The 27,761-nt window shown below is 45.5% G+C and overlaps 2 protein-coding genes across 4 annotated transcripts in view; one reads left to right on the forward strand and one right to left on the reverse strand.

Moving 5' to 3' along the window:
- DNASE2B (deoxyribonuclease 2 beta) overlaps nucleotides 1-27,054 on the forward strand; it is a 37,197-nt gene extending 10,143 nt beyond the window's left edge. For 2 of the 3 annotated variants that reach the window (XM_075098022.1, XM_075098020.1), the window contains 6 exons: nucleotides 17,019-17,171; nucleotides 20,972-21,149; nucleotides 22,446-22,527; nucleotides 23,561-23,722; nucleotides 25,233-25,430; nucleotides 25,997-27,054. In XM_075098022.1, coding sequence (XP_074954123.1) covers nucleotides 17,059-17,171; nucleotides 20,972-21,149; nucleotides 22,446-22,527; nucleotides 23,561-23,722; nucleotides 25,233-25,430; nucleotides 25,997-26,352 — 1,089 coding nt within the window. In that variant the 5' untranslated portion in view covers nucleotides 17,019-17,058 and the 3' untranslated portion in view covers nucleotides 26,353-27,054. Of the gene's footprint in view, nucleotides 1-16,566; nucleotides 16,794-17,018; nucleotides 17,172-20,971; nucleotides 21,150-22,445; nucleotides 22,528-23,560; nucleotides 23,723-25,232; nucleotides 25,431-25,996 lie in introns of those variants that run through there. The other variant, XM_075098021.1, reaches the window with a different exon arrangement.
- Nucleotides 4,051-15,511, reverse strand: LOC142058396 (uricase-like). The gene is made up of 8 exons (XM_075095516.1): nucleotides 15,491-15,511; nucleotides 14,747-15,010; nucleotides 13,856-13,972; nucleotides 13,652-13,730; nucleotides 7,680-7,866; nucleotides 7,063-7,186; nucleotides 6,571-6,654; nucleotides 4,051-5,637 (listed from the first exon to the last, which is right to left on the reverse strand). Exons 1-8 carry the CDS (start codon nucleotides 15,509-15,511, stop codon nucleotides 5,506-5,508), a joined length of 1,008 nt encoding a protein of 335 aa, XP_074951617.1. The 3' UTR covers nucleotides 4,051-5,505.
- Nucleotides 27,055-27,761: the final 707 nt, after the last annotated feature.

Raw genomic sequence — 27,761 nt, forward strand, 5'->3', positions numbered from 1 at the left:
GCTACAAATTTATTTCTCTTTTTTTTTAAGGGCAATATCATCTAAAATTTGAAGGCTGAGTCTGAGCAGGACCAGAAAAACATCATCTCACTTTGTTCTGGTTCTTTACTCCCATGTAAGAACAGCAGTTCTTTCCCTTCCACGAATGGGTTTTGTCCCAAAAGTCATGTGGGAAATCAATTGACTGTATGTGCACGTGAACAGTGTAACTGTCACTGGCTCAGCAGGCGGCAGGATGAATGCAGCGCTATAGAGAAGGGTCTGCTCTACTCTCTCACCTTCCCCTTGGGGGCAGTTTACACAGGCAATGGATTGGCTTCTGCTTCATCTAGTGGAGAACAAGAGGACGAGGTGCTTGGGGATGTCAGCCAGGAGAACCCATCCATGTCCTGTCACCCCTGCCTTGCTCGGTTTCGACGGCAGCTTCCCCCCGGGACGGTGCAGAGGGCAGTGGCTGTCATCAGCCCGCTGGCAGCCTGCAAGGGCAGTTTCCACTGGAATAACGGGCAGACTGATTTAATAACTAGCTTTCGTTCCTGTTGGGAAAGCCTGTGTTCTGTTTAATATGATAATGTACCAAGGTCATTCAATTCTCTTTTGCTTAGCCCCTATAATGAGGGAGCTGATTTAGTGACATTCCTTTGGATCCCAGGTGTGTATTCAACTTAGCCCTAAAATAACATTAGCTGGTAGACACTGTAAATTTGGGGAATGCAACCGTGACCTCAAACGCCTGGAGAGCCCAAGGGGAGCACCATGAAGACTGTAACTGGCCCTTGGTCTCCACATGAGAGTTTCATTGCTGCTGAAGGCTGCTGGTGAGTACTGGAGACCACTGTTGTTATTTATATGCTGCACTCATGCGCATCTTCGTTAGAGGAACAGTCAGCAGTTGTAACTGCTGTATCATCAGCTGATCTGCTGATAAGGCAACAACAAATGTCTTGGCATTGGCAGGCTTGCACTCATCTCAAGATGTTCGCTTCCCCTTTTCAGATGATTGCTGTAATCCAGCGGCCCCTCAATAAGCACTCTGCCATACTTGCAGTGCTGAGGACGCCCCTGACTTTGTAGCAGCTAAATTGTACTGAAAAAGGGAGGGAAGGCTCATCATTTGCACCGATCTCTGATTCAAGAGTAACGTTGCTTTGTGTTGTACTGATGAATTGCAGCAGGAGGAAGGAAGTACGGAGTAAGGAACTTGGAGCTGAGTTTGTTCCCCAGCTGGTAGCCAAACCACAGGGAGAAGTGTGGAAGCGGGTGTGTGCCTGGGTGTAGCAACGCTGTTTCACAAGGATACCCTGCTTCTACTCCCTCCTCCCTTCTGTAAAAATACCACATGCCAGTTTGCATGGGCTTTTCTACCTGGAACTATGTGTAATCTAGAAGATTTGGAAACATTGCAGGAGTATAAGGCCATTAAAAATTGAGCTTGTCTTCTGCAGTCAGATGTAGATGTTAATGTGGGGGTTCGTACCTAATGCCACTCTTGAAAGGTGGCAAAACCCCCCTCAGTACTTGGGCACTCTGGTTTCTGCTCTTACGTTTACCTGTGACCAGAGGTTTCTCTACCCCCTTCTTTTTCTAGTTTGAGGCCCTCCAATATTGTTTGTTTTGGGTTTGTTCTCAGCTCTGACAGTGCCACAGCCTCCATACTTTGCTGACAGTTGCCTAATGTGAAGATCAGAGATATACTTGTCCTCGCTGTTTTTTTTTTATTTTCAGTTCTCTCCCTCCCTTGATTTGTCTGATATTTTTTATTGTCACTGTCTTTCTCCCTCCTCTTCTGTCCCCCCATCTTTTCTGCTTACCTTCTAGTATCTCTTGCCTCTGTTACCTTATGTTCCCGTTCCAGGCTGGCACCCCTGTGCACCTCTGTTCATCAGGACCTGGGCCACAAATGCCTGTCCCCATGGGCAAGCGTTTACCTGCAGCAATACCTGACCCGCTATGGTCAGCCAACAGGAGTGAATGATGACCTTTGCTTCTCTCCGTGAAGTGCTCCTCCAGCTCTCTCTGGCAGGCAGCAATGGGCTGTGTGCCCCTTCCCTGGTTCTCTCCACCACTCGTTTTCTGTGGGCCCGGCAGAGGTGAACTGCTGTCCTGCTGCGTAGTTTGGGCTGGATCGTGAAGGGAACATGGCAGGCTTCAACTCGGTGCAGCTGAGAGTTTGCCAGTCTGTAATACAACTATGACAACTAACTCCAGCTCAAGTTGTTTCTTATTTGGTTGCCATAGATCAGTCATACACCAGCTGATCTAGTAAGTGTCATTTATACATATATTTATATATGTATATGTATACATATACATACGGGACCAGGTGTGTGTGCATGCACTCAGGTACCTGTGTGTCTTTTCTTTCTCAGCCTGCTACGAATGGTAAGGTTCGATCTCAGAATCACAAAACAGTTGATATCCTAATTGTAGCTGAGATGTGAGTTGACATTTTTGATCCTATAACTGGAGACATTTAATAGGTTTCCTTTCTAGATACGGCTCTGCGCTTCCCAGGAAGAAGATGGTTCGTTGGTGTATGTATCCAAATAGCGGGATTCTAACTTCAAAAGTATTTATATTGAGATTTCTAGCCCGAAAGGCTTTGGTTTTTTTTGTCACTTTGTCAGCTCCGTTCAACTTAGAATCAGGGTTCTGTACTCCTGATAAAAGCAAGATTGAAAAAAAAAACAAACCCAAAACACCAGCTTCAAAGAAGAAAAAACGTAGCTGTAATAGTTAATAAAAACTGACAGGTTTAAAGGTGTATTGGAAAGTAGGTAGCCTGAATATACATATAGAATAATACAGCCAGTGAAGACCCATCACTTGTGCTGGCCCTGAAGGTGACATTTCATCTCTGTTTTAGATCTTGGCTAATGAGTTTAGCTAGTGCATTTTGTCTGTGTGACGCTGGTTGTGTGTGGAGCGTGTTCAGCAGCCAAGGAGGATTGCGGTTGGACTGTCCTGGGCAGCTATCAGACTTGAACAGAAACAGGATGTGAAAGAATCGGACCCTAAAATGATCGCAAGATGTTGGTGCGCTTGAAATACTTTTTTTTCTTGGTAGGAGGCTCCAGGCCCCGTAAACTACTGGGGTATAACCCAGGACCAGCAAGGTCTATGTTATCAGCTAGCAGATGTGTTTTGAATGGCAATTTTACAATACGCTAGCTGCTGCTTGTTTTTCTCAAGTGTGATTTCATCAGCAAAACATCACATCTCCCTCTTAATAAAACACAGCCCTGAATGGCTCCTCAGGACAGGAACTGAAAAAAAAAAGAATCTGTCTCCATTGAAATAACGCAAGTGGATTGTGGAGACTGAATCTAACGAAGCCAATGGGAATTTGTCAGGTTTCAGGTCCAAGCCTGGCTCAGTCCCACTTTCAAGAATGATTTACGCCATTGTTATTTGAATCCAATCGCTGTATGGAAAGTTTGGGCTCCTTCTGATTGCCTGAGTACTTTCTTTAGAAGCAGTCTGCCCACGTAAGTGACTCAGGTTTGCGGTGCTGGATGGAGCTGCGCCGAGATGCCTTTAAAGACTTGCTGAATGTCTGCACGCCTGTGGAGTTTTATAGAAACCATATTGCATGAGTGTAGGTGTGTGCTCGTTGCCACAGGAAAGGCTAAACAAACAACGGGTTGCTGCTTTGTGTCCGTTCTGCCATGAAGGTTCGTCCACTACTACAAGTCCACAGTGAAGCGCAAGTAGTAAGAGTAGGAAACCTTCTGCCTAATGCAATGCGTTCTTCTCCCGAGGTAGAAAGGAAGGGGGTTGTGAGGACCTGCCTTGTTTAGAAAGAGGTGAATATTGAAATGTTCAGTAAGATCCTTTTTCATCATTTTTAACAATCAGTAGTGAACTTTCATTTGGAACAAGACTAGTCGCTTTCTGAGGTAATATTGGCAGAACTAAAACATATTTCTTTCACTTACAATGTTTGCATTTACATAGAAGTAGTAAACGGCTTCATTTCTTATTTGGTAAACAGTCAAATACTAGTTTGTTTTTTGATGTTGCTCTTTATTTGCCCTTAAAAGATACGTTAATAAATTACAAGCACCTAAAAATAGCAGAAATAGCGAGACATAGGCCCTCAAGTACAATGCAACACGATTTAACAAGGAAAGAAAGAATGTCCCCAGCAAAAGCTAAAAGTCTTGTAAATAAAACAGTCAGAATTGGCTAGTGATCAGAGAACAGCATATCTGGGACAGATTGACTCTGTGGTGTCGTTTGTCCTGTTGTTTTTCAGGAGATACCTCAGGCTTGTGAACAGTGCCTTCCCTTTGCATCTGCTACACCCTGCTCACCAAGGCAAGCTCCTATCTTGCAAAGCACCTCAGAATGTCACTCGGTGCACACGTTCCCCGGTTTCGGTGCCTATGAGTTTAACGATTGTACCCAGGGGAATGCTGCAGGTCTGCCTATATTGGGAAGGCACAACAGCAACAGAATTGCAGTTTTCAGAAGTACCTCTGGGAATTTCCCATTGGATTTGCACTCTGTCACATGGAGTCTGTGAAAACGATGCCCGGAGAAAAAGAGAACAGTGCTTAGAAGCTGTCAGAAGTTGGGCAGGATTTCTGGTAGCCACCATTTGCGAGACAAGAATTGTTGGCTGTATAGTTTTATCTCTATGTTCAAAGTTATCACCTGGGGTAACTAAAGATATGCGTTGTCTGTCTGTCTAGCTTTCTCCCTGCCCCTCCTGAAAGTAATAGGGTTACTTAGGTTGACTCCTGCCTCCTCAGAAGTCATGATGAGATTATTAGACTAAAGAAAACTGTTTTATTAAACTTACAGAGATACCCCAAAACCTCAAACACCTCAGTGATTAATATAAAAGTAATTCTATAGTAACTGTATAGTCTGACGAGTAGCAGCAGCAGCCATGCAGTCAGCATACATGCAGAGGAATTAGTCAACGGCTGTAACTATTCTCACTGCAAAGGGGATATAATAGATACCTTTTTTTTTTCTTTTTTAATTTCCTTCACAAAGAAATTGGTGCCTGACTGATTCCCTATTCAGTTACTGGGTCAGAACCTCAGCTCTGTAGATCAGTGTGGTATCAAGGGGTCATGACAGGTTACGTCAGTGAAACATCTGGTCTTGTGCCTCTATATTCGTTTTACTGAAGGAACGTTAATAAATGGAATATACAGAGTTGCTGATTTTACATGTCAAAAGTGTGTTACAGACGTTATCGAATTGATTGTTTCATTAAGAGGTCTGGGAATAGCTAGTTTAAAAATTAATTGACTATAATGTTTCCAGCTGGGATTTTCAAAAGAGCGTAGGGGATTTCAATCTGCAAGTCACACTGAGGTTCTGGGACAGACTCTGATTTCTGAATTCCTGAGGGTCCTTCAGAAATCACAACCTCAGGAGTACATCAAGGGAAAGTAGTCAGCAATGGAAGAAGCAATAAAGAGTATATGTTGCTAGGAAAGCCATAGTGTTAAGTTTATCAGGACAGCGTGCGTGTAGCCAAGAGGTTTAGTTTCCCTGGGCAGCTGCCAGTCCAAACTGCCTCTCATCTTTTAGCATGTGGCCTTGTGCTTCTAAGAACTTCTTCCTGCCAAGCGTGCAAGCGCAGGAGCCATAGGGAGCTTCCACTGGAACCAGAACCTGAGGGGGATGAGCACAAACACAGAGGTCATTTCTGAGGCAGGGACGTGCCAGCACCGTCACAGCAGCAACTGCAGCTATTCTTCCCTGCCCTTATGAATATCAATGGTAGACTTTGCTTTTATCTCAAGTGAAAGTAGATCTATAATGTCCACCTGAAAGAGGGCATGGGTAGGACAGGATGGCAGCAGAATCACAAGACTTAGGGAGGAAATAACCCAGTTCCTCTCTGTCACATGTGGATAACAGATTTTCAGCTGGAGCTGGCTGTCAGCTACGTCAGCTGTGGAGAGAAGAGCAAATATATCTCATCCCCTACATCTCTCACCCTCTGCTTAATTCTAGGCTTGTACCTTGTCCACTGCTGGGCTAATCTGCTTTGGCTCCTAATAGCTACAGAAACATCCCTTCGCTGCTCCCTTAGAGTGTTGATCTTCTGTCACCTGGAGTTAGCCTACAGCCTAGCTAACCTTGTAACCCTGCTGCACCGAGGATGCTCCCTGGCCTCAGCGGTGCTGCCAGCACAGCAGAAAGAAGAGCCACAGCGGGATAGCTTTTCACACCACCTGGCTATGCAAAAGGATGCCGTGACACATTCTGCTTGGTTAAATGCACAGCTTGACATTATCACTAAAAGTCAAATTCAGTGGAGAAAACAGAAATGATTTTTCAGAGGTAGTCTCTGTTACAGATCCCTTTGATCTCTGAAGTGTTCCACTGTGCCGCTTTAGCTTTTATCAACAACACAAGAAGGCAATTATCTTTCTTCTGTAATCGGGGTAAATCTGTTTTAGAGGTAAGGTGGAGCTTTCACTGGGGCTGGGGGAGAAATTTTGCTCCCTTTAACTCTGTTCTGTGTAGAACTGCGGCTATGCTTTGAGGCTGAGTATTTCTCAAGAGCCCAGGCAGGTTGTGTTTGGAGCATTTACTTACTTCTTTGTCATTGACCAAGCCTAGATTCTTCATGTCTACGACATTATAAAAAGTGTTGTTCAAGATGACTTCTATGACCTGTACCTGAAACCATGAAAATGAATGAGACAATGAATTAGGGCGCCTTCTCACCAACAGCCTGGCAATCTTTCACTCACTGTAAAGAAAAGCAGCGCAACCCCCCCGTATGTGCAGTTGATAAAATGCAATCCATTGAACATGTAGACGATGTTGTGGCACCCATTTCACCTTTACTCATGTCCTGCCAAGCACTGAGTGATATTCTCCCCCATTGCATTCACAGCTGGGGAGCAGCATATGAACTTCAGCGTGTTTGTATTTTTTTCAGACCATCTAGCTGTACCACCAAAGAGTTTCCAGTCTTACTCAGAACTGTCAGTGGAAATAATAGGCTCATTTTGGTCTTCTCAGTGGTCTGATTAACATTCACTGTTGTTTTAAGTAAAACATCACCAGGAGGAAAGAAGATACCTGTGACACTTTGGAAAGGACGAGCATCTGGATAGTGTTAACAGTCTTCTGGTAAGAGGGTGAATATTCCCCACAGTCGGGTGGCCCAGAAAAGGCTTCAAGGATACATTCACGGATTTTGTTCCTAGAAGTAACACAGGTTCTTACAAAATCTTGTATCAGTTGTCTCTATCTAGATCCTTAATGTCTTACTGTGGGGTCTTTTTTTTAAAAATTTTCTCTGTCTTTTCTGGCAAATACATAGCACATGGGATTTTGTGGAAAAGCAATTTCTTTGTCCTGTCACCTCCAAATTCCACCCCCTCAGCTCTATAATTCACAAATAGGTGTTTTGCTAAAAGTATTTAACAAATTAGTTGTTAGGTTATTCTCCTAAAGTGTTCTGTACTGAGCACTGAACTGTCCATTTAAATACTGTCCATCGAGGCACATCAGAGAGAGGAGTACCCCCAAGGCACGCCTCTCGCCCCTGGTACCAAGGGCTTAGCGCCGCCACTGAGATCTGTGAGAGTGGCTGGTCACAGCAATGGCAGATCTGGCCCTTACACCTGCTGTATTCTATAGAGGGACTTCGGGATCATAATTAGGTAATAAATATTATTTGGTTTGATGTATACCATATGCAATCAAAGTCAAGATCTCTGCATTCGCCGTATGACCACTTGCAGAAGAGCTCTCCACACAAAATCCTGTCATTCCTTTCAGGAAGTGTGGTGTGTTCATTCTTATAGAAGCCTTCGAATCCAGACTGTGTTGTCTTCATAAGTTTCAGATCTTTAATTCCAGCAAAAACAACCAGAGGACCTGTGATCCAAAAAGACAAGACAGTATGAGCTCCTTTTCAGGCAGCGAGAGAGAAGCCTCTGGAGCGCACTAGCGGTGACAGCTCCAGAGCCGTGAAGGGGCCTCTCCAGGACTCACTTGTGTGCTTCTGTTGCAAGCCTACCTACTTTTAAAAATTATTTTCTGCACACTGATGTTAGCAGGAAGGTAAGAAACAAGACAAACTACTGAAATTGGAGCTCAATCTAGAAAGCAGAGAATCCCATCAAGCAACCAGCAGTCAAGGAGAGGTAAGGCCACCCTTTATCTCACCTCCTTGGAGCTGGGACATGCGCCAGGTTGGCTCTCACTGATGTCAGTTCAGGGGCTACTAATTGCTCTAAAGGGAAATGAAACAGGCTACTAAGGCTGTGGAGTACAGGAGAGGTGAGGTGAGCCTTTTCTAACAATGTAGATGAGTGTAGAAACTCTTTGTACAAAGACTTGAGCCTCAGTCAGAAATTCGCTTTACATACCCAGCCTGTTGTGAGTTTTGCATCCATAAGACCGAGAGGGCAAGGAGCCAATGCAAATCCTTGAAGTTCAGCTAATTAGCAGGAACTGGCACTGATACAGATGCCGCCCACAGGTTCAAACTGACGGTGTTTTTGCTCTTAGCCACTATTTATAAAACGTGCTGTTGTAGATCTCTGCTGCATGGGTGGGTTATCACCTTCTAAAGACTAAACGGTTGTGTCCTGAACTTTTTCTTCTGAAAACCTTTCAGATGGCAGCTAAACGATTTCAAGCGGTCAGTCATTTAGAGCACACCAAACTGGTAACTGAAAATTTCATGGACCAGAGCTGCCAAAAAAGGAGATTCAGAAAAGAGAAACTTTATGGTGTGCAGGCGTATCCAGAGCGTGTACGGACAGTCAGTGGCTGAAGCCCATGCTGCTGTTTCTGTGCTGCCTTTGGTGCTCACACTAACTAGTTCAAAATTAATCCTTTAATACGTCTGAGACATAGTAATCCTGCCTTTGACTGGGAAGACTGACAGACTTTGACTTTAAATGCTGTCTTTGCAGGAATTTGTACTGGAAATAATTCCACTGTGATGGATATTTCTAAATGACATGATTGTTTAGAGGTTTGGTTTTTCTAAACTGTTTTGTCACTGGAAATTATCAAAACTGCATTTTGTCTATTTCTTCTCTTGTTTACACTCATTGTTTTTGAAGGAGTCCAAAGAGGTGTATGGGCTACATCCCACTATTATTTAGAATCATAGAATCTATCATAGAACAGAATCACAGAATGCCCTGAGCTGGAAGGGACCCACAAGGATCATCGAGTCCAGCTCCTGTCCCTGCACAGGACAGCCCCAAACTCACACCGTGTCTCTGAGGGCGTTGGCCAAGTGCTTCCTGAATATCGCCTGGTGCCATGATGCCTCCCTGGGGAGCCTGTTCCAGGGCTCCACCACCCTCTGGGGGAAGAACCTTTCCCTAATACCCAACCTAACCCTCCCCCAGCACATCTCCCTGCCATTCCCTCGGGTCCTGGCGTTGGTCACCAGAGAGAAGAGATCAGTGCCTTCCCCTCCTCCCCCACCCGTGAGGAAGCTGCAGAGCGCCATGAGGGCTGCCCTCAGCCTCCTCTGCTCCAGCTGAACAAACCAAGTGACTTTAGCCACTCCTCATACCTTTTCCCCTCTAAACCCTTCACCAACTTTGTGGCCCTCCTCTGGACACTCTCCAGTAGCTTTATACCCTCAATGTCCTGCGGCGCCCAACACCGCACCCAGCACTCGGGGTGAGGCCGCCCCAGCGCGGAGCAGAGCGGGACAATCCCCCCCCTCGCCCGGCTGCGATGCAGGGCTCGGTGCCCCACAGGGCACGGTTGGCCCCCTTGGCTGCCAGGGCACGCTGGTGGCTCGTGTTCAACTTGCCGTCCACCAGAACCCCCAGGTCCCTCTGGGGAGCTGCTCCCCAGCCTCTCGTTCCCCAGGCTGTCTGTACGTCCAGGGTTGCCGCGCCCCAGGTGCAAAATCCGGCACCTGCCCTTGTTAAACTTTATGTGGTTAGTGATTGCCCAGCGCTCTGATTTGTCTAGATCTCTCTGCAGGGCCTCTCTGCCCTCTACAGTGTCAGCAACTCCTCCCAACTTTGTGTTGTCAGCAAACCTAATCAGTATTCATTCCTTCCAGTCCTGCATCTAAGTCATTTATGAAGACATTAAAGAGTACTGGCCCCAAGATGGATCCCTGCAGAACCCCACTAGTGACTGGCCACCAGCCCGATGTAGCTCCAGTTACTATAACCCTTTGAGCCCGACCCATCAGCCAGTTGCTCACCCACTGCATTCCGTGTCTATCCAGCTGTATGATGGACATTTTGTCCAGGGGGATACTGTGAGAGACGCTATCGAAAGCTTTACTGAAATCCAAAAAGATTACGCTGACTGGCTTCCCTTGGTCAGCTGGGTGGGTAACCTTGTCATAGAAGGAAATCAAGTTTGTTAGGCAGGACTTTCCCCTCGTGAACCCCTGCTGGCTGGGACCAATGACTGCGTTGCCTTTCAGGTGGTTTTTGATAGCTCCCAGAATAATCTTCTCCACAGTTTTTCCAGGCACACAAGTGACACTGACAGGCCTGTAGTTACCGGGGTCATCCCTGTTGCCTTTGAAGACTGGGATAACGTTTACCAGATTCCAGTTGACTGGGACCTCTCCAAATTCCCAAGAGCATTAAAAAAATCATTAAGAGAGGTCTTGTTGTGACAGCAGCCAGCTCTTTAAGTATCCTTGGATGAATCTCATCAGGCCCCATTGACTTATAGGCATCCAGCTGGAGCAGCGTGTCCTGCACAAGTTCGGGGTTGATTGGGAGTTTATAATTCCCACAGTAATGGTTCACTATTCCAGGGCTCTGGGGGTCCCAGAGCACATCATCGGTGTTGAAGACTGAGGCAAAGAAAGCATTAAACATCTCTGCTTCTATGTCTCTGTTTGTGAGGTGACCATGCTCATCGGGTAACAGGCCAATGTTATTTCTGGCCTGCCTTTTGCTATTAACATATTTTTAAAAGCCCTTTTTATTGTCCTTCACAGTCCTGGCCAGTTTCAACTCCAATTGAGCTTTGGCCACATGACTTTCCTCCATACAGTGGCAAACAGCATCTCTAAAGTCCTCCCATGTCGCCTGACCTTGCGTCCACTAGCCATATACTTTTTTTTTCACCTTGTTTCTAGAATATCCCTGCTCAGCCAAGCTGGCCTCTTGCCTCACCTGCTTGACTCCCTACACTTTGGAATTGCCTGCTCCTGTGCTCTTAGGAAGTGGTACTTAAAAAGCGACCAGCACTGATGGACCCCAGCACCTTCAAATGCTTTTCCCCAGGGGACCTTACTAAGCAGTTCCCTGAGCAACCTGAAGTTTGCTCTCCTCATGTCCAGAGTTGAAGTCTTGCTGGCAGCTTTCCTTCTGTTACCACAGATTTTAAACTTGACTGCTTCATGGTTGCTGCGGCCAAGGCGGCAACCAATGGCCATTTCACCCGCGAGACCCTTTCCATTAATAAGCAACAGATCGAGGAAGGCACCCTTCCTGGTCGGTTCCCTTGGTACCTGTACCAAGAAGTTATCGTCCAGAAGATTTAGGAATCTTCTGGACCTGTTTGTCCCAGCTGTGTGGTATTCCCAGTTGACATCTGGCAAGTTGAAGTCCCCCATAAGGACAAGGGCAGATGACTTAGAGGTATCCCTTAGTTCCTTAAAGAATAACTCATCAGTGTCATTTACTAAAGCTTAAAAAAAAAAAAAGAAAAAATCTAAAGAAGAGCCTGTCCCTGGACAGGGTATTCTGGGGATTGTTCAGGTCTTGGTGAATTCATTGCTTGGGTATAAGGTTGTAAAGCACAGGTATTCATGTAATGCAGATGCTATCAGTGAACCTGGAGATATATTTATCTCATATTCAAATACCTAGCCTTGTTTGAAGGAGCTCCTTGCAATGAATGACTTGCTGAGTGGCTGCCTGGCTGCCTGGCTGTGTAGCAATCGACCTGAAACTCGCCCTGGAGAATGTAATGCCTAGGCAAAGTTTTCGAGGTGAACAGCCTGTGTGGTGCTTTCACTATGTTTTGTACTTGTGCTGTCTTCTGTTGTCAAATGTTGACTCTGTTAAGTTACTTATGATGTTTTCAGTTTCCAAAAAACTCTTATCAGCCTTTTATCAGACACTATAATGGCAAAAATAAGCCTATAATTCTATTAAGCCTCACTAGGTTTCTTTTAACGATGAGAAAAGTGTTAAAAGATAGGATTAACTGAGAAATAAATTCCTGTGTCTGGCTGATAGTGCATAGGAGGATGCTAAAGATAGCGAAGGTTCTCTTACAGGAAAAATAAAAGGGATTTGAAAAATCTTCTCTTTGGTTATTGTTCACCTAGGCAGGGAATCCTAAAGAAAGAGCTTAGGGGTTACATGAAGGGAAGACTAAGAGGGAAAGGCAGTTTCATCAGTAAGCCTTAAAGGCTTTTTGTTTGCGTAGAACCTGAAATTGCAGAGTTTCACGCTGATGAAATTTCAAGGTGATGAAAAATTCATTTAAATCCGTCCATTAAAAGCAGAGGCCTTTCAAGAAGGCATACACTCTTTTTCTTTCATTTATTTTTAAATTCAGGTTTCTTTCTTAACATTTTCCAGAAACCTCAATACTATTGAGGCTGCCAAAAATAGAGCAGTAGTTAACATTACTAGGAACATTAAAAAGGATTAGGCTAAGAGGCGCTGGGGACTTGTACGGGCTCTCTTTGCTTGCAGCGGGAGCACAGGGACAACGCTCAGATGAGCCTTTCAGCACCTGCGTGTGGTCTGCAGGTGAAACCGGTCTTGCCACCGGTCCGAATGCTGACACATTAGGAAAATCAGGAGAGAGGGCAGGATGGGAAATAGTTCTAAGTTACATTAGGAAAGTAAGAGATAGATACTGAACTAATGCCTAAAACCTCTAAACCCACTGTGTGAAATAACGTACTGGTTGGAGCTCAGTTCCCAGGAGTCTGAGATGGATTAAATGAAACACCAACACAGTGAGATCGAACTTACGCACTCGTTGTGAGTCACGGCAAGAAGAGATAATTTTTACCCTCCCTTTGGTTTGCCAATTTACAGAGAGACAGTTGAGCTTGAAAGCCTATGTGTTGTAAGTATCCCAAAACTCTTAGTGAAGCCAAAGGGTGCTTTGTTTACACATGGCGGGCAAAAATAGTAAGCATGCTCTGAAGTATTTTCATGTGAAAAATTGTTTGCAGGTAGCCCTGAGCACTCACGATGCTCGAGCCAGCCTGACTGGCAGCAACGATGTTGCATCTTTTTTACAAATAAAACCAAGGCATGTCAACGGGGTTTTGAAAATAACTGCCAACCACGCAACTGGCCAACAGCAATGTGGTTTCGTGATACATTCTTTATAGGGTAATGATAATAGTGAAACTGCAGAATTTAGTATAATGTGAAAAAGTGAGCAGACTGTTCTCAGAAGGCTGTTAAATCCTGTGACAATACGTAGCAGATCTGTTGAATGTGCTGTTGTAACCGGTGTATGCTTAGGATATACGTACAAATGTGAGCTACGTTAGTTCTTCAGCCATGTCTCAGATCAAGGAGCGCACAATTAGACCACAAATTGTTTTAGACCTCTGGAGAGGTTTGGCTATGCTGTAAGCCCTGTAAGACCTTTCGCTGTCTCTAAAGCCATCTTCATCTCTCATCAGCGGCAATATTTACAGAGAAGTAGGAGAAGCTGCAAATTCTTTTCTCACCATTTCGGCACTGCTCGGCTTCACAAAAGCGGATCCCATCAGGAACGCATATGAACGAGTGGACGTGGGGAACGCCATTCTGCAATTTAGAGCAGACATATAAGTAAAAGTGCAGTAAACAACGCCGTAACATGAAAAGAGGAGCTAAGAGTGTGACAAATGGCTCCAGCGTAAACAAACGGAATGTTTTAGCGTTTTACATACCTCATGTAGACGTTGCCATGGCACCTCCTGAACGTAGGTTTTGACGTATGCCACTTGGCAAAATGTTGTCATGAAGTGTTTGCAGATATCTATAGCAAATTGTTCTAAAGTTGGGATCTAAGACAGCAAACAGTATTATTAGAAAGAAGCAGTTACCTCGTGTGCAAAAGTAGGTCGTTCTGATTGTTGTAAATATTTGGGAAGGATCAATGTTGTTAAAAAATACAGCTTTCTCTCATTTCTGGTTTTGCGCACTGCCTAGTCGCTCCATCAGCTTGCAACGTACGCTGCAAATAGCACCTACAGAGTCACATCAAAAACCTCCCATTCGTGGTCCCGAGCTGCAGTCCTGGGACTGAGAGAAGCTGCTACAGAAGCCTTCCACTTTGAGGATATAATGCTGAAATAATCGTAGCGATATTCTGATCAAGCTTTACAGGCTAAAGATGGGATTTCACCACTGAGACAGAGAATCTGCGCTACAGATTGTCATTACGACGGACGCAGTTGAGGGAGGCAAGAGCACAGTCAGCAGAATTAAGAGAAGTCTCACATACTTTGACACCTTCTGTTTAAAAGTGCTATATAGGAATAATGCAGTATTATGTGCTATTAAATGTTTTAAAAGATGGACCTTATATGACAAATCTACAAATAATATTGCTAGCGCTGTCGGGATAAAAGGCTTTGGAAAACTAAGGAGGAGTCTGCAGGATAAGCACTGCAGGAGAAGAAATTCTCTCCCAAATCACTGAAGGTGACTTTAGTGCTGATCTGACATGCCGATGGGGGGAGAGATCCTTTTCATGTATGTTGAAAATGAAAAGTTAGTATAACACTCCTAAAGGAAGTCACAAGGAACAGCAAGGCTAGTTAAAGAATAAAAAATACCCCATTTTTTTTGGCCAACACAAGGACAATATTCTTTATGGTGTCGGTAGGTATCACAAGAGAGTTGTTTCCGTCCAGGTACTCTTGAGCAGAAGTCAGCCGGAGATGCGTGCACACTTCCACTTCTTTAACAAAGTGCTTCTTCCCTTCTCTGTGAAGGCGAAGGAACTTAATGGTGTTCTTGCCATATTCGCAGTTGAGGACTTCTATATCCTTGATCTGCAGAGAAAATATGTGACAGTTGTAAAGGAACTCGGTGGAAGCCTGAGTTATGCTCAGTCAATGAAACATAAACAATGTTTATGGCCTTTATTTCTGTGGTCACCTGTGTTGAAAATATAAATTGTAAAGTCCTGATGGGAAGAAAAAAATGCTTTAGGAAGATATTACTACGTTAGTAGCAGCTGTGGTAGAATTTTAAGATTTTATGGGAGGCAGATAATTTGAGTAACAGTGAAATAGTTTCTCTTCTTTGTCATCTTTGGATTAGTCCTGACTATACAGACCTTCTCTGAGTCTTCCCTCCACCATCTCCTTCTGAAGCCAGAGCGTCCCGGTCATTCAGTCACCGCAGGTACAGCCGTGCAGAGGGCAGGCAGCCTTCACCCCCGCACCCTCCGCAGTCACTGCGCCGGGGCTGGCTCTGCCAGGCTGGGCTGCGCCTCTCAGGTACAACTTCTGATTTTCCCTGGCACCAAGAACCGACTTTCACCATCTCCTACTCCTCTGGCTCCCACCTCTCACAACCGCTGTCGGGCTCCGCATGTGCGATGCGCTGAGCCCTCTCCGGTTTCACGCAGAAGCTGGCAGAACACGGTCAGCATCCTGCACGGCAGAGCCCCCCACCCTGCACGGCAGAGCCCCGTCATCAGGCAGAGCCCAGTGAGCACCCTGCGTCCCCAGGGCTGCCCCCCGGCAGGCACACGGGGGCACGGGGTCGTGCTGCTCCGAGGCCGAGCGGAAGCAGAGACTATCAAAGCAATTCTCCCGCTGGGGCGGGAAGGTTGCTTTGTAAGCAGGCAGAAGTCCCAAACAGAAAATGGAAACAGCTGTCGTGTTCTTGGCATGCTGTGTTTTATTAACCCCTCTAAGCATGTTGCAGTTCCCGAGAGCAGGAAAGAAAGACGGCCTGAGCTGGGCTGGTTGAAAGCATTTCCTCACAACTGTGGTACAGTTCTGATTGCCCACAAGAGGCATCAGGAGTGAGTCTGATAAGCAAAATTCAGATCTTGATCCACACCTCCAAAATCCTGGCTGTCTGGGATCATTGGTTTTGTTTGCGCTAACCCCTGTTCAGTGTTACCCTGCTTCTGTCAAACGCACGCACCCCATTTACGCATCTACTGCAGCGTTGGAGAGGCTGTATAGAAAGGAGACAAAATACTGTGAAGGTTGCGAGGATTTCTGCTACGCTAAAACATCCAGAGCGTCTTGCACTAGACTTTCCCTGAGGCTGAAGTATCCCGTACTTGCTATCAACATCTTTTAATGTAAATCAGCACCTTTTAATGTAAGCATAATGAGGAGGGAGAAAGAATGTTTTACACGCCAAAATATTAATTGGAGCTTTTTTTTGTGCGAGTTGCTAAAAGATTATCAGATGTAAAATTGCTCGATTCAGACGTGTTCATTCCTAAGAAAAATGCTAACGCACTTAAAAGATAATTTTTAAAAATTAATTAATTGTAAGTAAATTGCTGTGGCTCAGAGATCAGAGCGTTTGCTCTGACTGTCAGTCCCCGCGGGCTCAATCCCCCCTGACAAACGGAGGCCCCCGCTGCTGGAGCCAGAACCGGGCTCCACCAGAAACCCTGTGCGCAGCAGCGGCGCACTGCCTGTGCTCGCTACAAGGGCTGGAGGGAGAAGTAGTGAGAAGGAAATGATTTTTTTTTTTTCAGTTGTAAAAAAAAAATAGTACTTCAGTCATGCAGTACTAAAAAGAAAACAAAAAGGGCTTCGGTATCTGCAGGTTTGGTTTGTTTTTTTTTTAAAGCAGAATACATGAAATATTTTAAATAGTGAAAATGCTACCTCCTGAAATACAAAGGTAAGTGTTCTCAGAAGCACGGCAATTGTCATTTTGCCATTTTGTTGCCCAAAGAAACCCTGCGCAGTTTCCAGCAGGGCGCTGGCCCCAGTGCCGACAGCTCTCCCTGCCGCGGGAGCCCGCCTTCCCGGGCTGGCTCTGCCGTCCCGGGCAGCTGCCCAGCGTGTGCGTACGGCATCACAGAGCAGGAGCTGACAGCTCATGAAACACCACTTCTCCTTTCAGAACCTGCTGAGTGCTCGCCCAGCGCGGCTGAGAAACCAAGATGCCTGCGGGATCTGCATGGTGTTACCCTGCTCTGCTATTGCTTCTCTCCTCCGCGTCCCTGTGGGCAGCTGAGATTTCCTGCAGGAATGAAGATGGGGAGGCAGTTGACTGGTAAGTAAATACCGCACTGGGGTGAAACACTGGGTGAGTAAATAACGCTTGCGATTAAACTGCGTGAAGTAGGTGGATCACTGAGAAGTAATGCATAGCAATCACTGGTTTAATCCTGTTTGCCTGTGAGTAGTAGCTGAATTTTGCATTTGGAAGACCTAGGGTAAGTTATTGAAATGTGATTTCATTTCACTTGAAGCAACCACCCTACTGTGTTATGACTAACTGAAAAATAATCACCGGTTTACACAGCGTTCATGTCTCATCATCAAAGGGAGTGTACCCTGTGTTGGGGTGCCAAGGCTGTGCTCGCCGGCGGCAGCCCCGGGGGCGCCCGGGCTGGGGCTCCAGCAAGCGGCCCGTTTGGCTGAGGACACTGAGCCGAGTCGGGAAAACGTCCGTATCTCGCCCTTAGCCTGCTCGCTCATACCCCGACGGCAGCGCGGTGGGACTTGTCTCCTCGCTGCCGTCGCCGAGGGGGAGCGGAGGCCCCGGGGAGGGATGCGGGAGAGGCGTGGGGCGGGGGCGGCGTGGGAAAGCGCCGCCTGCGCCGGTGACTGGGGGGAAGAGGTCGTTCCCCGCCGCCCGGGCTGCCGGCGCGTTAGAGCTGGTACCATCCCACTGCCAGCAGCGAGCCTGGGTTCGGGTATTAAATGATTAATTGGATTAATGCGCTTTGAAGATGAAAGACGGAAAATATAATGACAGAATATCCAACCCAGGTTTAAAAAGTGAAATGAGGGCTCTTAAAAAAGAGCGCAGAAGCCTCTTAGAGATAAATATCAACCGATTTTAAAAGTGTGTTTTTCTCATGGAACAATGATTAGTTTGGATACAAGTGATAAAGAAGTAGGTGCTATTCTTGCACGTCCCTTCCCTTGCACACAGAGCTAACTGCAGGGAAGGCAGGGGCTCCTCACGCCGCAGGCAGGGTGCTCGAGCAGGGACATAAAGCCGGCTTTGCCCTCTGTTCGCGTAGCGTCAAACGTATGAGGGTCCGATCCATCCCCGTGACTTGTCACCCTTGCCGAGGCCCTTCTGGATGATGTGAGTTTTTCAGGAATCACGCTCTCGGTTGGTGGAGCTACCCAGCCTGAAGGTACAAGGGATTTAATTTCTCCACAAACTGCAATTGTTCCTTGCAGAATGAGTCTGTGTGTGCTAAAGCTAGAAAAACAACCCAGACCAAAATCCAAAGGAAGAAACAAAAAAGAACCAAACCAAAACCCCATTTACCATCCCTTTCTTAAATGAACACAATTTTTGTATCCAAATTCTCTGAGAAATTCTTTGAAAGCTGTGACTAGGAGTAAGTCACCTGTGCTGCCACGCGTGTGAACACCAGCGACGTGGGGCCCGTTCCGGATGGGAGCAGGGGGGTCTGCACAGGTAAAACCATGTTCTCTTATGCCAAGGTTAGCAGGGAGGACTTGGGGGATTTCTTCTACAATGTGCCGTAATCAAATGAAAGAGAAACTTGCCCATCTGCAGGGTGAGCCCAGTTTATCGACAAGAAATAGTCAACGTTTGGCTGATTCTGGATTTGGTTGCTACGAAGCTGATAGGAGAAGCAGAACTGAAACTACCAAGAAAAGCTTCCTCTTAACCAAAAGATGTCAATGCCCTTTCAAACAAACACAGCATGGCAGGTTTTATGTTCGGTTAGCAAGAGCTTTATGTGAGCTCCTACTATTCAGTGGGTCCATCCTGCAATATTCCATAATTACTCATTATTAGTACTCACGCACCCTTTCATTTGCCACTAAGCCGGAGGAATGACTCGCCTTATCTGACCTGATCCCACCTGCGCTCCCCAGCTGTGCCTGCAGTTCCTACCCACACACAGTGCCTGGGCTGGCACAAGCCCCCGCCGTGTTTTCATTCCACTCCGGAGCTCACCCGCCAGCTTCCCTGCACCTCGCGCAGGGGCTGCCGGAGCAAATGGCCACAGGATCGGCTTCTGTGGGAAGCTTTTCATAAAAATAGAAGCCAAAACTCTGCTTTCTGAGAAGTGCTGAGTCAAGGACCGAAGCCACAGAGGCACATCGTTTGGGAGCTTTGTGGGAGGGCGCGGATGGGGAAGAAGTAAAGATGTGATTAAGAAGTAAAGACATGATTATTTGTAGTAAGCTTGTGTTCAGTCACAAGCAAACAATGTGACAATGCTAATCGGGTATAAGCAGATTTGCTTCTCCTTGCTTCTCAGGAAAGGAACTTTTAGTCTTCTCCCACAAATGCCTAAGCTCTTGGGAAACTTCCTGTGCACAAATAGCAGTGAAGACTTTTATACAACTTTAATTGCTAATACACTCAGCTGGCTTTCTGGAAAGGGCCAAAATACGTATCCACTGGGAATTGGCAAGCAATTTGCTGATAGCTCAACTACCAGCGTTTCCAAAAGCACACCTGCTAATGTGTATTTGTCAGATGCAAGGCTGTGAACACCCTGAGAGCATAAATCTTCCGATACGTTTCAAAGCAGTTTGGAAAGGATCCATATACTAATTCCTGGATCGGCTCATACTACTGTAACTAGTGCTATTCCTCTCGTTTCCAGATCTTCATTTCAAATAAAGGGGTGGTTGTGACTCCTCGTGCATGGACAGCTCTCCCCAGCCTTGCTATATAGATCATGTCTTTCCCTTCTCTGTGATCTGTCATCGGCAACAATTTCTCTGGAGGTATTTAAGGAACATCACTCAGTCAGTGGCGGTGCAGGTGAATCACCAGGATCACCACCGGTGTGTGTTTCTCTTCTGCCTGTACATGTACATTTCCCACAATTAAATGTTCCTCTGGCAAAATGCTCTCCTGCCACCTCTTACCTGCTTTTGGAGATGCCTTTTTTGACCAACTTGAGACTAAATCAGCTGGGCAAGGCTTACTCCTCCTGATATACTTGAAGGGTTAAGCACAGTTGGGCTGCATTTTTGGTAAATAGTATAGGATTGAAAATAACGCCACTCAGTTCTTGCTATTGACATAAGTAACAAATGACTCAAGTACAGCACTCAAAGAAAGTGGCTCAATTAATTATAATGCAATTAATCCCATGGACTTGTGCACTGGGAAAACCTACTTACTTCATCAGGGGCATTAATATGAACTGAGCCATTTACTGACAATATTGAGTACTCTACAATTTGGAAGATTTGTGTTTCTGGCTAATGGTTTGCAAATATCCAGCCTGCAGCCATTCAGCGGAGTGCAAGTCTGTTACAAGAAGTAGGATTGGAACAACATTATCACATGGCTTTATACTTGTTTTGTGAGTTTAATATCTATAAGTATAACATTATGCATTTTTATGATTTTAATACATAATTTAATCTATTTTATATAAAGTTATGTTTACATAATATAAAAACGTATTGGTAAGAGGTGTCCCGGTTGACCATGAGAACGTCAGACTGAGTTTGGGACCTGAGGTTCTCTACCAGAACCAGGAGCAATAGGGATTTGGTGGCCAAACGGGGCTCCAAGCCAGGGCTACCTCAGACTCTTTCGGGGTACCAACAGCAGCCTTGCCACAGCGACGGGAGTTTGGTGCCGAATCAGCCTCCCTTGCTTGCTCAGCAGCAGAACAAATTTGTCTGCAGCAGGTACCGTGTTGCCAAACTGCTGCTGGTCCCTGTGGCCAGGTCACCTCCTCGAGGCCGAGAGGTCCACACCACACGCTGGTGGCACTGAGGCATCCCCGGAGTCACCCGTCTCTTAAATCCTCAGGTGGGAAGGAGATACCGATTTACACATTCAAACCGGATGGCTGTAAAAAAAACAATTGGTCTTTGCTGTTGCAGGTTTGCTCTTTACAAGTTGCCAAAGCACACCAAAGGAGAGATTCCCGTGCTGGGGCTGGAATACATGTACATGGACGCCCTGGCTCCGCAGTGGCAGCTCGGTAAATACCTCATCAATATGACACAGGGTGCTCTGGGACAAACACTGAAGCAGCTGTATGAGATGTACAAATCCGAGGCAAGTGATATTTAATTATCATTTTGTTGGTACGCTTACTTGATATTACATGCAAATGAAATGAAACCAGCCAAAATAAGCACGTAGAGGTATGGCCGGACCTGACCAACTAGATCTACTAAAACACATCAATGGGAGCGTCTTGAGAGCTGGGCAGATTATTTGCAGTTTTGGCTACAATTATAAATCAGCCTCGAACTTCTAATTTCTAGTCAAGCCTTTCACACACTTAAAGTATTGTCCATCAAAAAAATGAGCGTTGGTACATAATCCCTTTGGCTTCTGCTCTGCAATTCACATTGAGCAACGTCTGAAGCTGTGAAGTGGCTGTGAACTCAGACCAGGGCCAGTGGGGACTATTACAGACACTCATCCTAAGCCCTCCTATGTGCACGTGTTTCACGCTCTGTCTCAAATCCAACCTGGCTTTTGCTCTCCCCCTGCCCCAAAATCACCGTGACCGCTTCAGCAGGGATATGCTGCTTGTTAGGCCTTCCCCCGCCCCCCCACCCCACCCCCCCAGTCAGACACCTAATTTATATTTGTGTGAAGTGATTATAAAATATCACAAGATCTGCCTATAGTTATTTTTTGACCATCTACATGGTCTTCTTGGGAGTCTGGGTGTGTCTTTGCATTCCTGCTGTGGGTTAGTGGTAGGGTGTTATTAATTTATACATAGAAGAGATTCCCAGAAGTCAGTCAAATATTGGCAATCCAATCAACTGTCCTGGTCCAGGCCTCGCTGTAATCGTAATGAACTGTTTACAAACTCAAAGCAATCAGGAGGGGAAACGTCCCAGATCCTTTGAAGTTCTCTATTCGGTGGGAATAAGGTGCGGCCATATGCAAATATTTTGCAAAAAAGCAATAATTGCTTGTCCTTCATAAGAACACTTGTCATGTCTATTTTCCCTCAGCAAACATTTTCACTGGATCTGGTTCCTGCATCAGAGAGAGGCACAAAAAGGGGGGGTGACACACTGCTTAGCAAGTGAGCGCCCGCTAAACCCACGCAAATTGACTTAGTGGGCATATTCGACCTCCTGAGGAAGGGCTACTGCAATGGTCGAGAGAACTTCCACTTTATATTAGCCAGGACTCTAATGCTGAGTCTTCAGGTTTGTTTTACTGTAACTTCTGTGGAGACAGTGTCAGCTGAACTGGGAGGAGGATTAGGCTCATGATGTTCGCACAGAGAAGTCCTGAATTCTTTCTCCTGCTCCCAGCAGATGTTCACTTAAATGCCTGCCTTTTACTGAATGTCGTGTTTGAGAAATGCGTGTTTTCCTGCAGAGGAACAGCATTGCATATGCGATATACAACGATGAGGTCCCCGAGTCAGACTCCGACAGTTGGAAAAAAGGACATACCAAAGGTACAGGGAGAGTCCAAGCGACTATCTTCTCCTTTCCAACGTTGTGGATAGCATCTGCTTGTCTGCCTGGCTATCTGCATATCTACAATTCCTGCCTAAAGCAAAACTGGAGAACGATTTGCATGATGTGTGGTTTGTTGTATAGTTATATATGCTTCTGTTTTGGCTTTGCTATGCCTGTGCTGTGTTGAAGAACTCCTAGGGCTTATGGACCCCTTGTTTTCAAGAGTTGAAACTCATATTGCTCCTTTCAGCAAGTACAGACCACGTTGTCCCGAGCTTAATGGCAACAGCAGTACTAGATGTGAAGGGGAAGGCACCCTAAACATAAACTCCTCCAAACTCTCTCTCTCTGGGGCAAGTAACTGCTGCCAAGACCATGGAAGCGCTGAAGTGTGCAGTTAAAGTAAAGCAAGACTTCAGATAAGTGTAAACTTCGGTGGAGGTCTAAACGTTCCCTTGAGGAAGCAGATAGGGTTTGCCCAGCCAACCCTGGGATGAAGATGTTCTGCAGGGCTGTATTTGCAGGCTGCAGCAACGGGGATGGCTCGGGAGCCATGCTCACGGGGAGGCATAGCCCGCCTCTGCTGCTGCCCCATGGAGGAGAATTTGGTCTGGGGAAGAGGACACTGTCCTCTGTTGACAGTCTGTTTCGCCTTACGCAGTGAATATGTGGAGGGAAGGAAACTGAGCAGTGGAGTGAGGGTCACAGCCACTGAATCATCAGGTTTTTTGAAGATAGCATTTGAGCAGAGAAAGAGAAAAGGTTTTAAAAAGTTGTGGTTTTTTGTTGTTTTTTTTTTCAAAAGAAAAGTGACGGTTTGAGTTAGGCTATGCGGGAGAGAATTAATGCGATTTTAATACAATACTAGTGTCTCCTATAATCCATTAATCTGCTCTAGAGCCAGTTTACTGTAGCCATTAACACACTGAAGTGTGGTGTCTGCAGCAGCAAATCCCCAGTAGGACACAGCTGTATCATCTCAGGTCCTTTCCCCCCCTTAATTCATTTGCAATAACTTTTATTTGACAGGATTTCTGCTCTTGGACAAATCACAAGGCTTCTGGGTGATTCACAGTGTGCCCCTGTTCCCTCCCAGCCCTGAGGACGGTTATGGGTATCCAGCTACTGGGGAGTCCTACGGACAGACGGCCATCTGTGTAACCTTCAAATATGAGCAGTTCACAGAAATAGGTGTGAAAAGCTTCTCCCTAAGAAAGCCTTTGCCCCACCGCACCTCTCTGACTGCTTTTCTGGAGGCTTTGCCTCCAAAATTGCTTGTTCTTGTCCTTCGTTGTCAACTTGGGAAGCCAAGCGGGCCTGGAAACAGCATTCTTGGCTTCAGTTATGTTTACCCGATGATTTCCTGTGTGAATGTGGGAAATTCACTCTTCTACTCTGTCTCCACCTCCCCATGGGGACCATTGGGATAATAATAGTCACAAGTGCATATGGTGGACCCAGCCCATGCATACAAAATGCTTTGGAAATATATGGTTAATAATTTTTAACAGTAATAGCTCATTCAGCTGCAATTGTCTGCAGTTCTAAAAATGTAAGGCAACCACTGCCTGAGCTGAAATGGTAGCCTTGACATGTCAGATATATGAAGTATGGAATAAATATCACCCAGAATTTCCCCAGATACCTTTTGCCACATAAAATACCAATACTAAAAATAATTTTTAAAATTAAATCTATACCCACAAGATCCAGAACAATCTGACAGTAATATCTGGTACTGGAATCCTGAAAAGGGACTATCAAAAGGCGTTATAAGAAGTCATACTGGTATGTTCCTTAACTCTTTCACACTGTTTTTCACTCTTTTCTCAGTTCCAGGAATCAAATGATATTACTGAAACACATAAGCTGTGCAAATGGCCAGGCTGGCCACACCCCAGAGCTATCTAAACCAGGTTCCTGTTTGTGGCAGCACATCTATGCATGTGTTTAGGGAAAGAGGACAACAAAATGAGAGGCATACAGTAATGCTTTTCCTGCTCTGTCCTCCCAGCTTCTGGTAATCTGTGGTTCAGGGATTTCCTGAGCCAGACAGACTGGAAAGTTCCTGATGGACTGGTCTTCCATGAACTCATCTAATGAGCCCATTTGTTCCCTTGCTCTTTACCATATCCATGGCAAGGGCTTCTACAGTTAAGCTGCGCACTGTACAGAAAAGAAATTTTCTTCTGGTAATTCAGTCCAGACGCTGAAAGTCAAGCTCTGTTCTCCCTAAAACCAAACTAGACCCTTTGGCAGCTCTTCTGCTTGCATTTGGCTTGGCAGCTGTAACTGACTGGAAACTACTCCTCTAAAGACGGACAGGCTTGAATTTACTGCTGTGCCGTCTGAGCGCTGTGCACTTAGAGGCTTGAAGATGAGCGTGGATGGAAGTGGCAGCGGGCTGAGACCACCCCTTAACAGTTCTGCTAAGAATAATGAGGTGTAAGTGGAAAAACCTGAGCCTAGATTCCCAGCCAGCCTACGTGCTGCAGGGCCAGTCAGAATACAATGCAATTAAACATGGTTCTGGTTTTTTGGTTGCAAAAACAAGATACTTTGACACTGAAGTCCTCCAGGAGATCGGCCATGAAGATTAAGGACTTAGGTCTCCTTTCCAAGGCCGAACTTCACTCTCTTCTTTCCTTTGCTTTAACCCGTTTTAGTTCTGCATGTGTTCATTTCTTTGGGTTTTTCTCAGACCAACAGATGCTGAGTTATAATCCAGGGATCTACAGCTGTTTCATCGCTAACATCTTCCAAGCTGATCTCCCAAATCTGCAGAAGCTCTGTGCAGGGTCCAGGCTGCCCTCGGTCCCCTTTCGCCACCTCTCCAAACTCCAGTCAGCTCAGGGGGAAACCTTTCTCCACTTTGCAAAGTCGCACTTGTACATAGATGGTAAGGGAACCTGTTGCTCTTTCTATCACACATTCTCAAGCAAGTAACAAGCGATTAATATATTCTTTGACAATATTTTCTTTGAGGGGAAAAAGGAAGTTCAGCTTCAGAAAGAAATATAACAGAGGGCAGGCAAAGGTGTCCTGTCAGAATATTCTCTCAGCCCCACAAAGCAAAAAGCTGTCTGATTCTGCAGGCACCTTCTTAAGGTGTTCAATAATGGGATTTTCAGAAAATTTATTTCCTGCTCTTCAACAGTGAAAGCAATGAACAAAAATGGGATTTTAATCATCTGCTTTTTTTTTTTTTATTATGAAGGCTTGAAATTTTATTTTCTCTCGGTTTTTTTACCTGCCAATTGTTTGTAACAGGTTTTCCAGAAGAAGGAGAAAAAGTAGAAATGAAATTCTGAAACAAAAGTCAAAATAAGGGGAGGAGGCAAAATGCCTTCTGCCCCACTTTATGCACTGGAATGAAACGAGCCCAGTTTAGGCGATGCTTTTCAGTCCCCTCTTAAATGAAAGAATGTGAAAGACTGATTTCCCACACCCTGTGTTATTCCACAGATATCTACGTGGCCTGGGTGGCTCAGGAGCTGAAGACTGATTTGTTGGCTGAATCCTGGCAGCATTCCGGCCAAAAACTTCCCTCAAATTGCTCTCTCAGCTACTACGTCTACAACATAAACCTAATAGGGACACCACTGAATTCCACCTTTTATTCCATTAATGATCATTCCAAATGGGCTGTGTCAAGGGAATATAAAGATCAGTGGACCTGCATCGGAGACTTAAACCGAGCTGCTGAGCAAGCTTGGAGAAGCGGTGGGTTCATCTGTACGCAGAACGAACACATTTACAAAGCCTTCAGACATCTGATAGTCCACTATGAAAGTTGTGCCAATGCTTCCACGTCGATATAATGAACCATTCCTCCCAAATAGTGCGGCCCCTCGTTACACAGAAAGCATAGGAAAGGTCTCTCTTAAACTATATTTTCACCCTGAAAAATGGCCCTGAGGGTCGCCAGATGTGTCAGACCGTCACCTTGTTAGCTATGAAAGCAGACAGTTTGCAGATAAATTATGGCTGTTTTTCTCTGGGTGCTGGACCCGCAGGCTCTGTGTGCGCTGAGCCGCGCTCTGCTCTCTGCTCGGCTCTCGGCCGAGCCGCTGCTGCGCAAGGCTGCACCCAAGCACATCGCTCTGAGCAACCGCACACAGGCATCCCCGGGGCAACTCGTGAGGACGTGGGATGGGAGGAACAACAGACACCTCTCTTCGTGAGCTAGGTTGTTGGGGCTGGGCAGTAGCAAGGGAAAAGTATCCCAAAATGCTTCAAAATCACCCCACGACCGTTATGATCTGCCACAGCATTTCTGCTCAGTTTGGGGTGAATCTCTTAAAGAGCTGACATAATTGGATACAGGCAGGGAGACGAGTAGATCTGTGGACAGGAAGGCTTCATTTTTACATGATTAATTTTTAGAGAAGAAATGAGCTTTAAATCATTTGTAACCAATAGCTTGGGAATATTTCTAGGGCTTTTATTCACGTACAGCAATCTTGTAAACAAATAAACATGTCCAAAATATGAATAAGCAAAATAAATGACGAGCGAAAATGGTCTGTTTACAGTCTCCCTCTTCCGTCTTTATAGTTATTTGTGGTTGGTTACAATGTTTTATAGCTGCCAAAGGAAAAACGGAGACAATTAGGGGAAAAATTAAAAAGAAGAGGGAAGAAAATATTTGAAGGAAGATCTTGTTTCACCTACGCCTTCACACTACAACAAACGTGGCTGTTAATTTCCAATACCTCCCATCTCAGGCTTAGGAGCTGAAGTTCGCATGGACTTGCTATAAAGACAAAGCTAATTTGTAAATTCCTGATGCACTCTTGGGTTCAGATTTCAAAAGCATATCTGTATTTAATATGTTCCTAAATATTTTTATAGGGTTATATCTCACATGTATTTTTTGTTCTGAACTGCTACTATAAACTCCAGTGTGAAGAGCTGGCTGTCCTGCTAACGTTTCTGGTTTGCCGTGTTCATAGTCCATACCACTGATTTTCCACAACATCGCCTTAAAAGAAAGTAGGTATAAAGAAATGCCCTACAACCGCAGAGAGCTGTCAAAGATTTCCTTCCCTTTTCACCCCGAAAAAGCAACCAAGAAACAAAGTGTACAAAGTACCACAAATTAATTTCAGAAAACATTTGTGGATGCTTCTTGAACTAAAAAGAACGTATCTGGCCTGCTTAATGAGGAGACTTGTCCAGGAATGGGTTTTATATTTAATCAATCTGGATTGAAGGCAAACCCGAGTCT

Source organism: Phalacrocorax aristotelis, chromosome 6 (genome assembly GCF_949628215.1).
Source record: "Phalacrocorax aristotelis chromosome 6, bGulAri2.1, whole genome shotgun sequence".
Taxonomy (NCBI): Eukaryota; Metazoa; Chordata; class Aves; order Suliformes; family Phalacrocoracidae; genus Phalacrocorax; species Phalacrocorax aristotelis.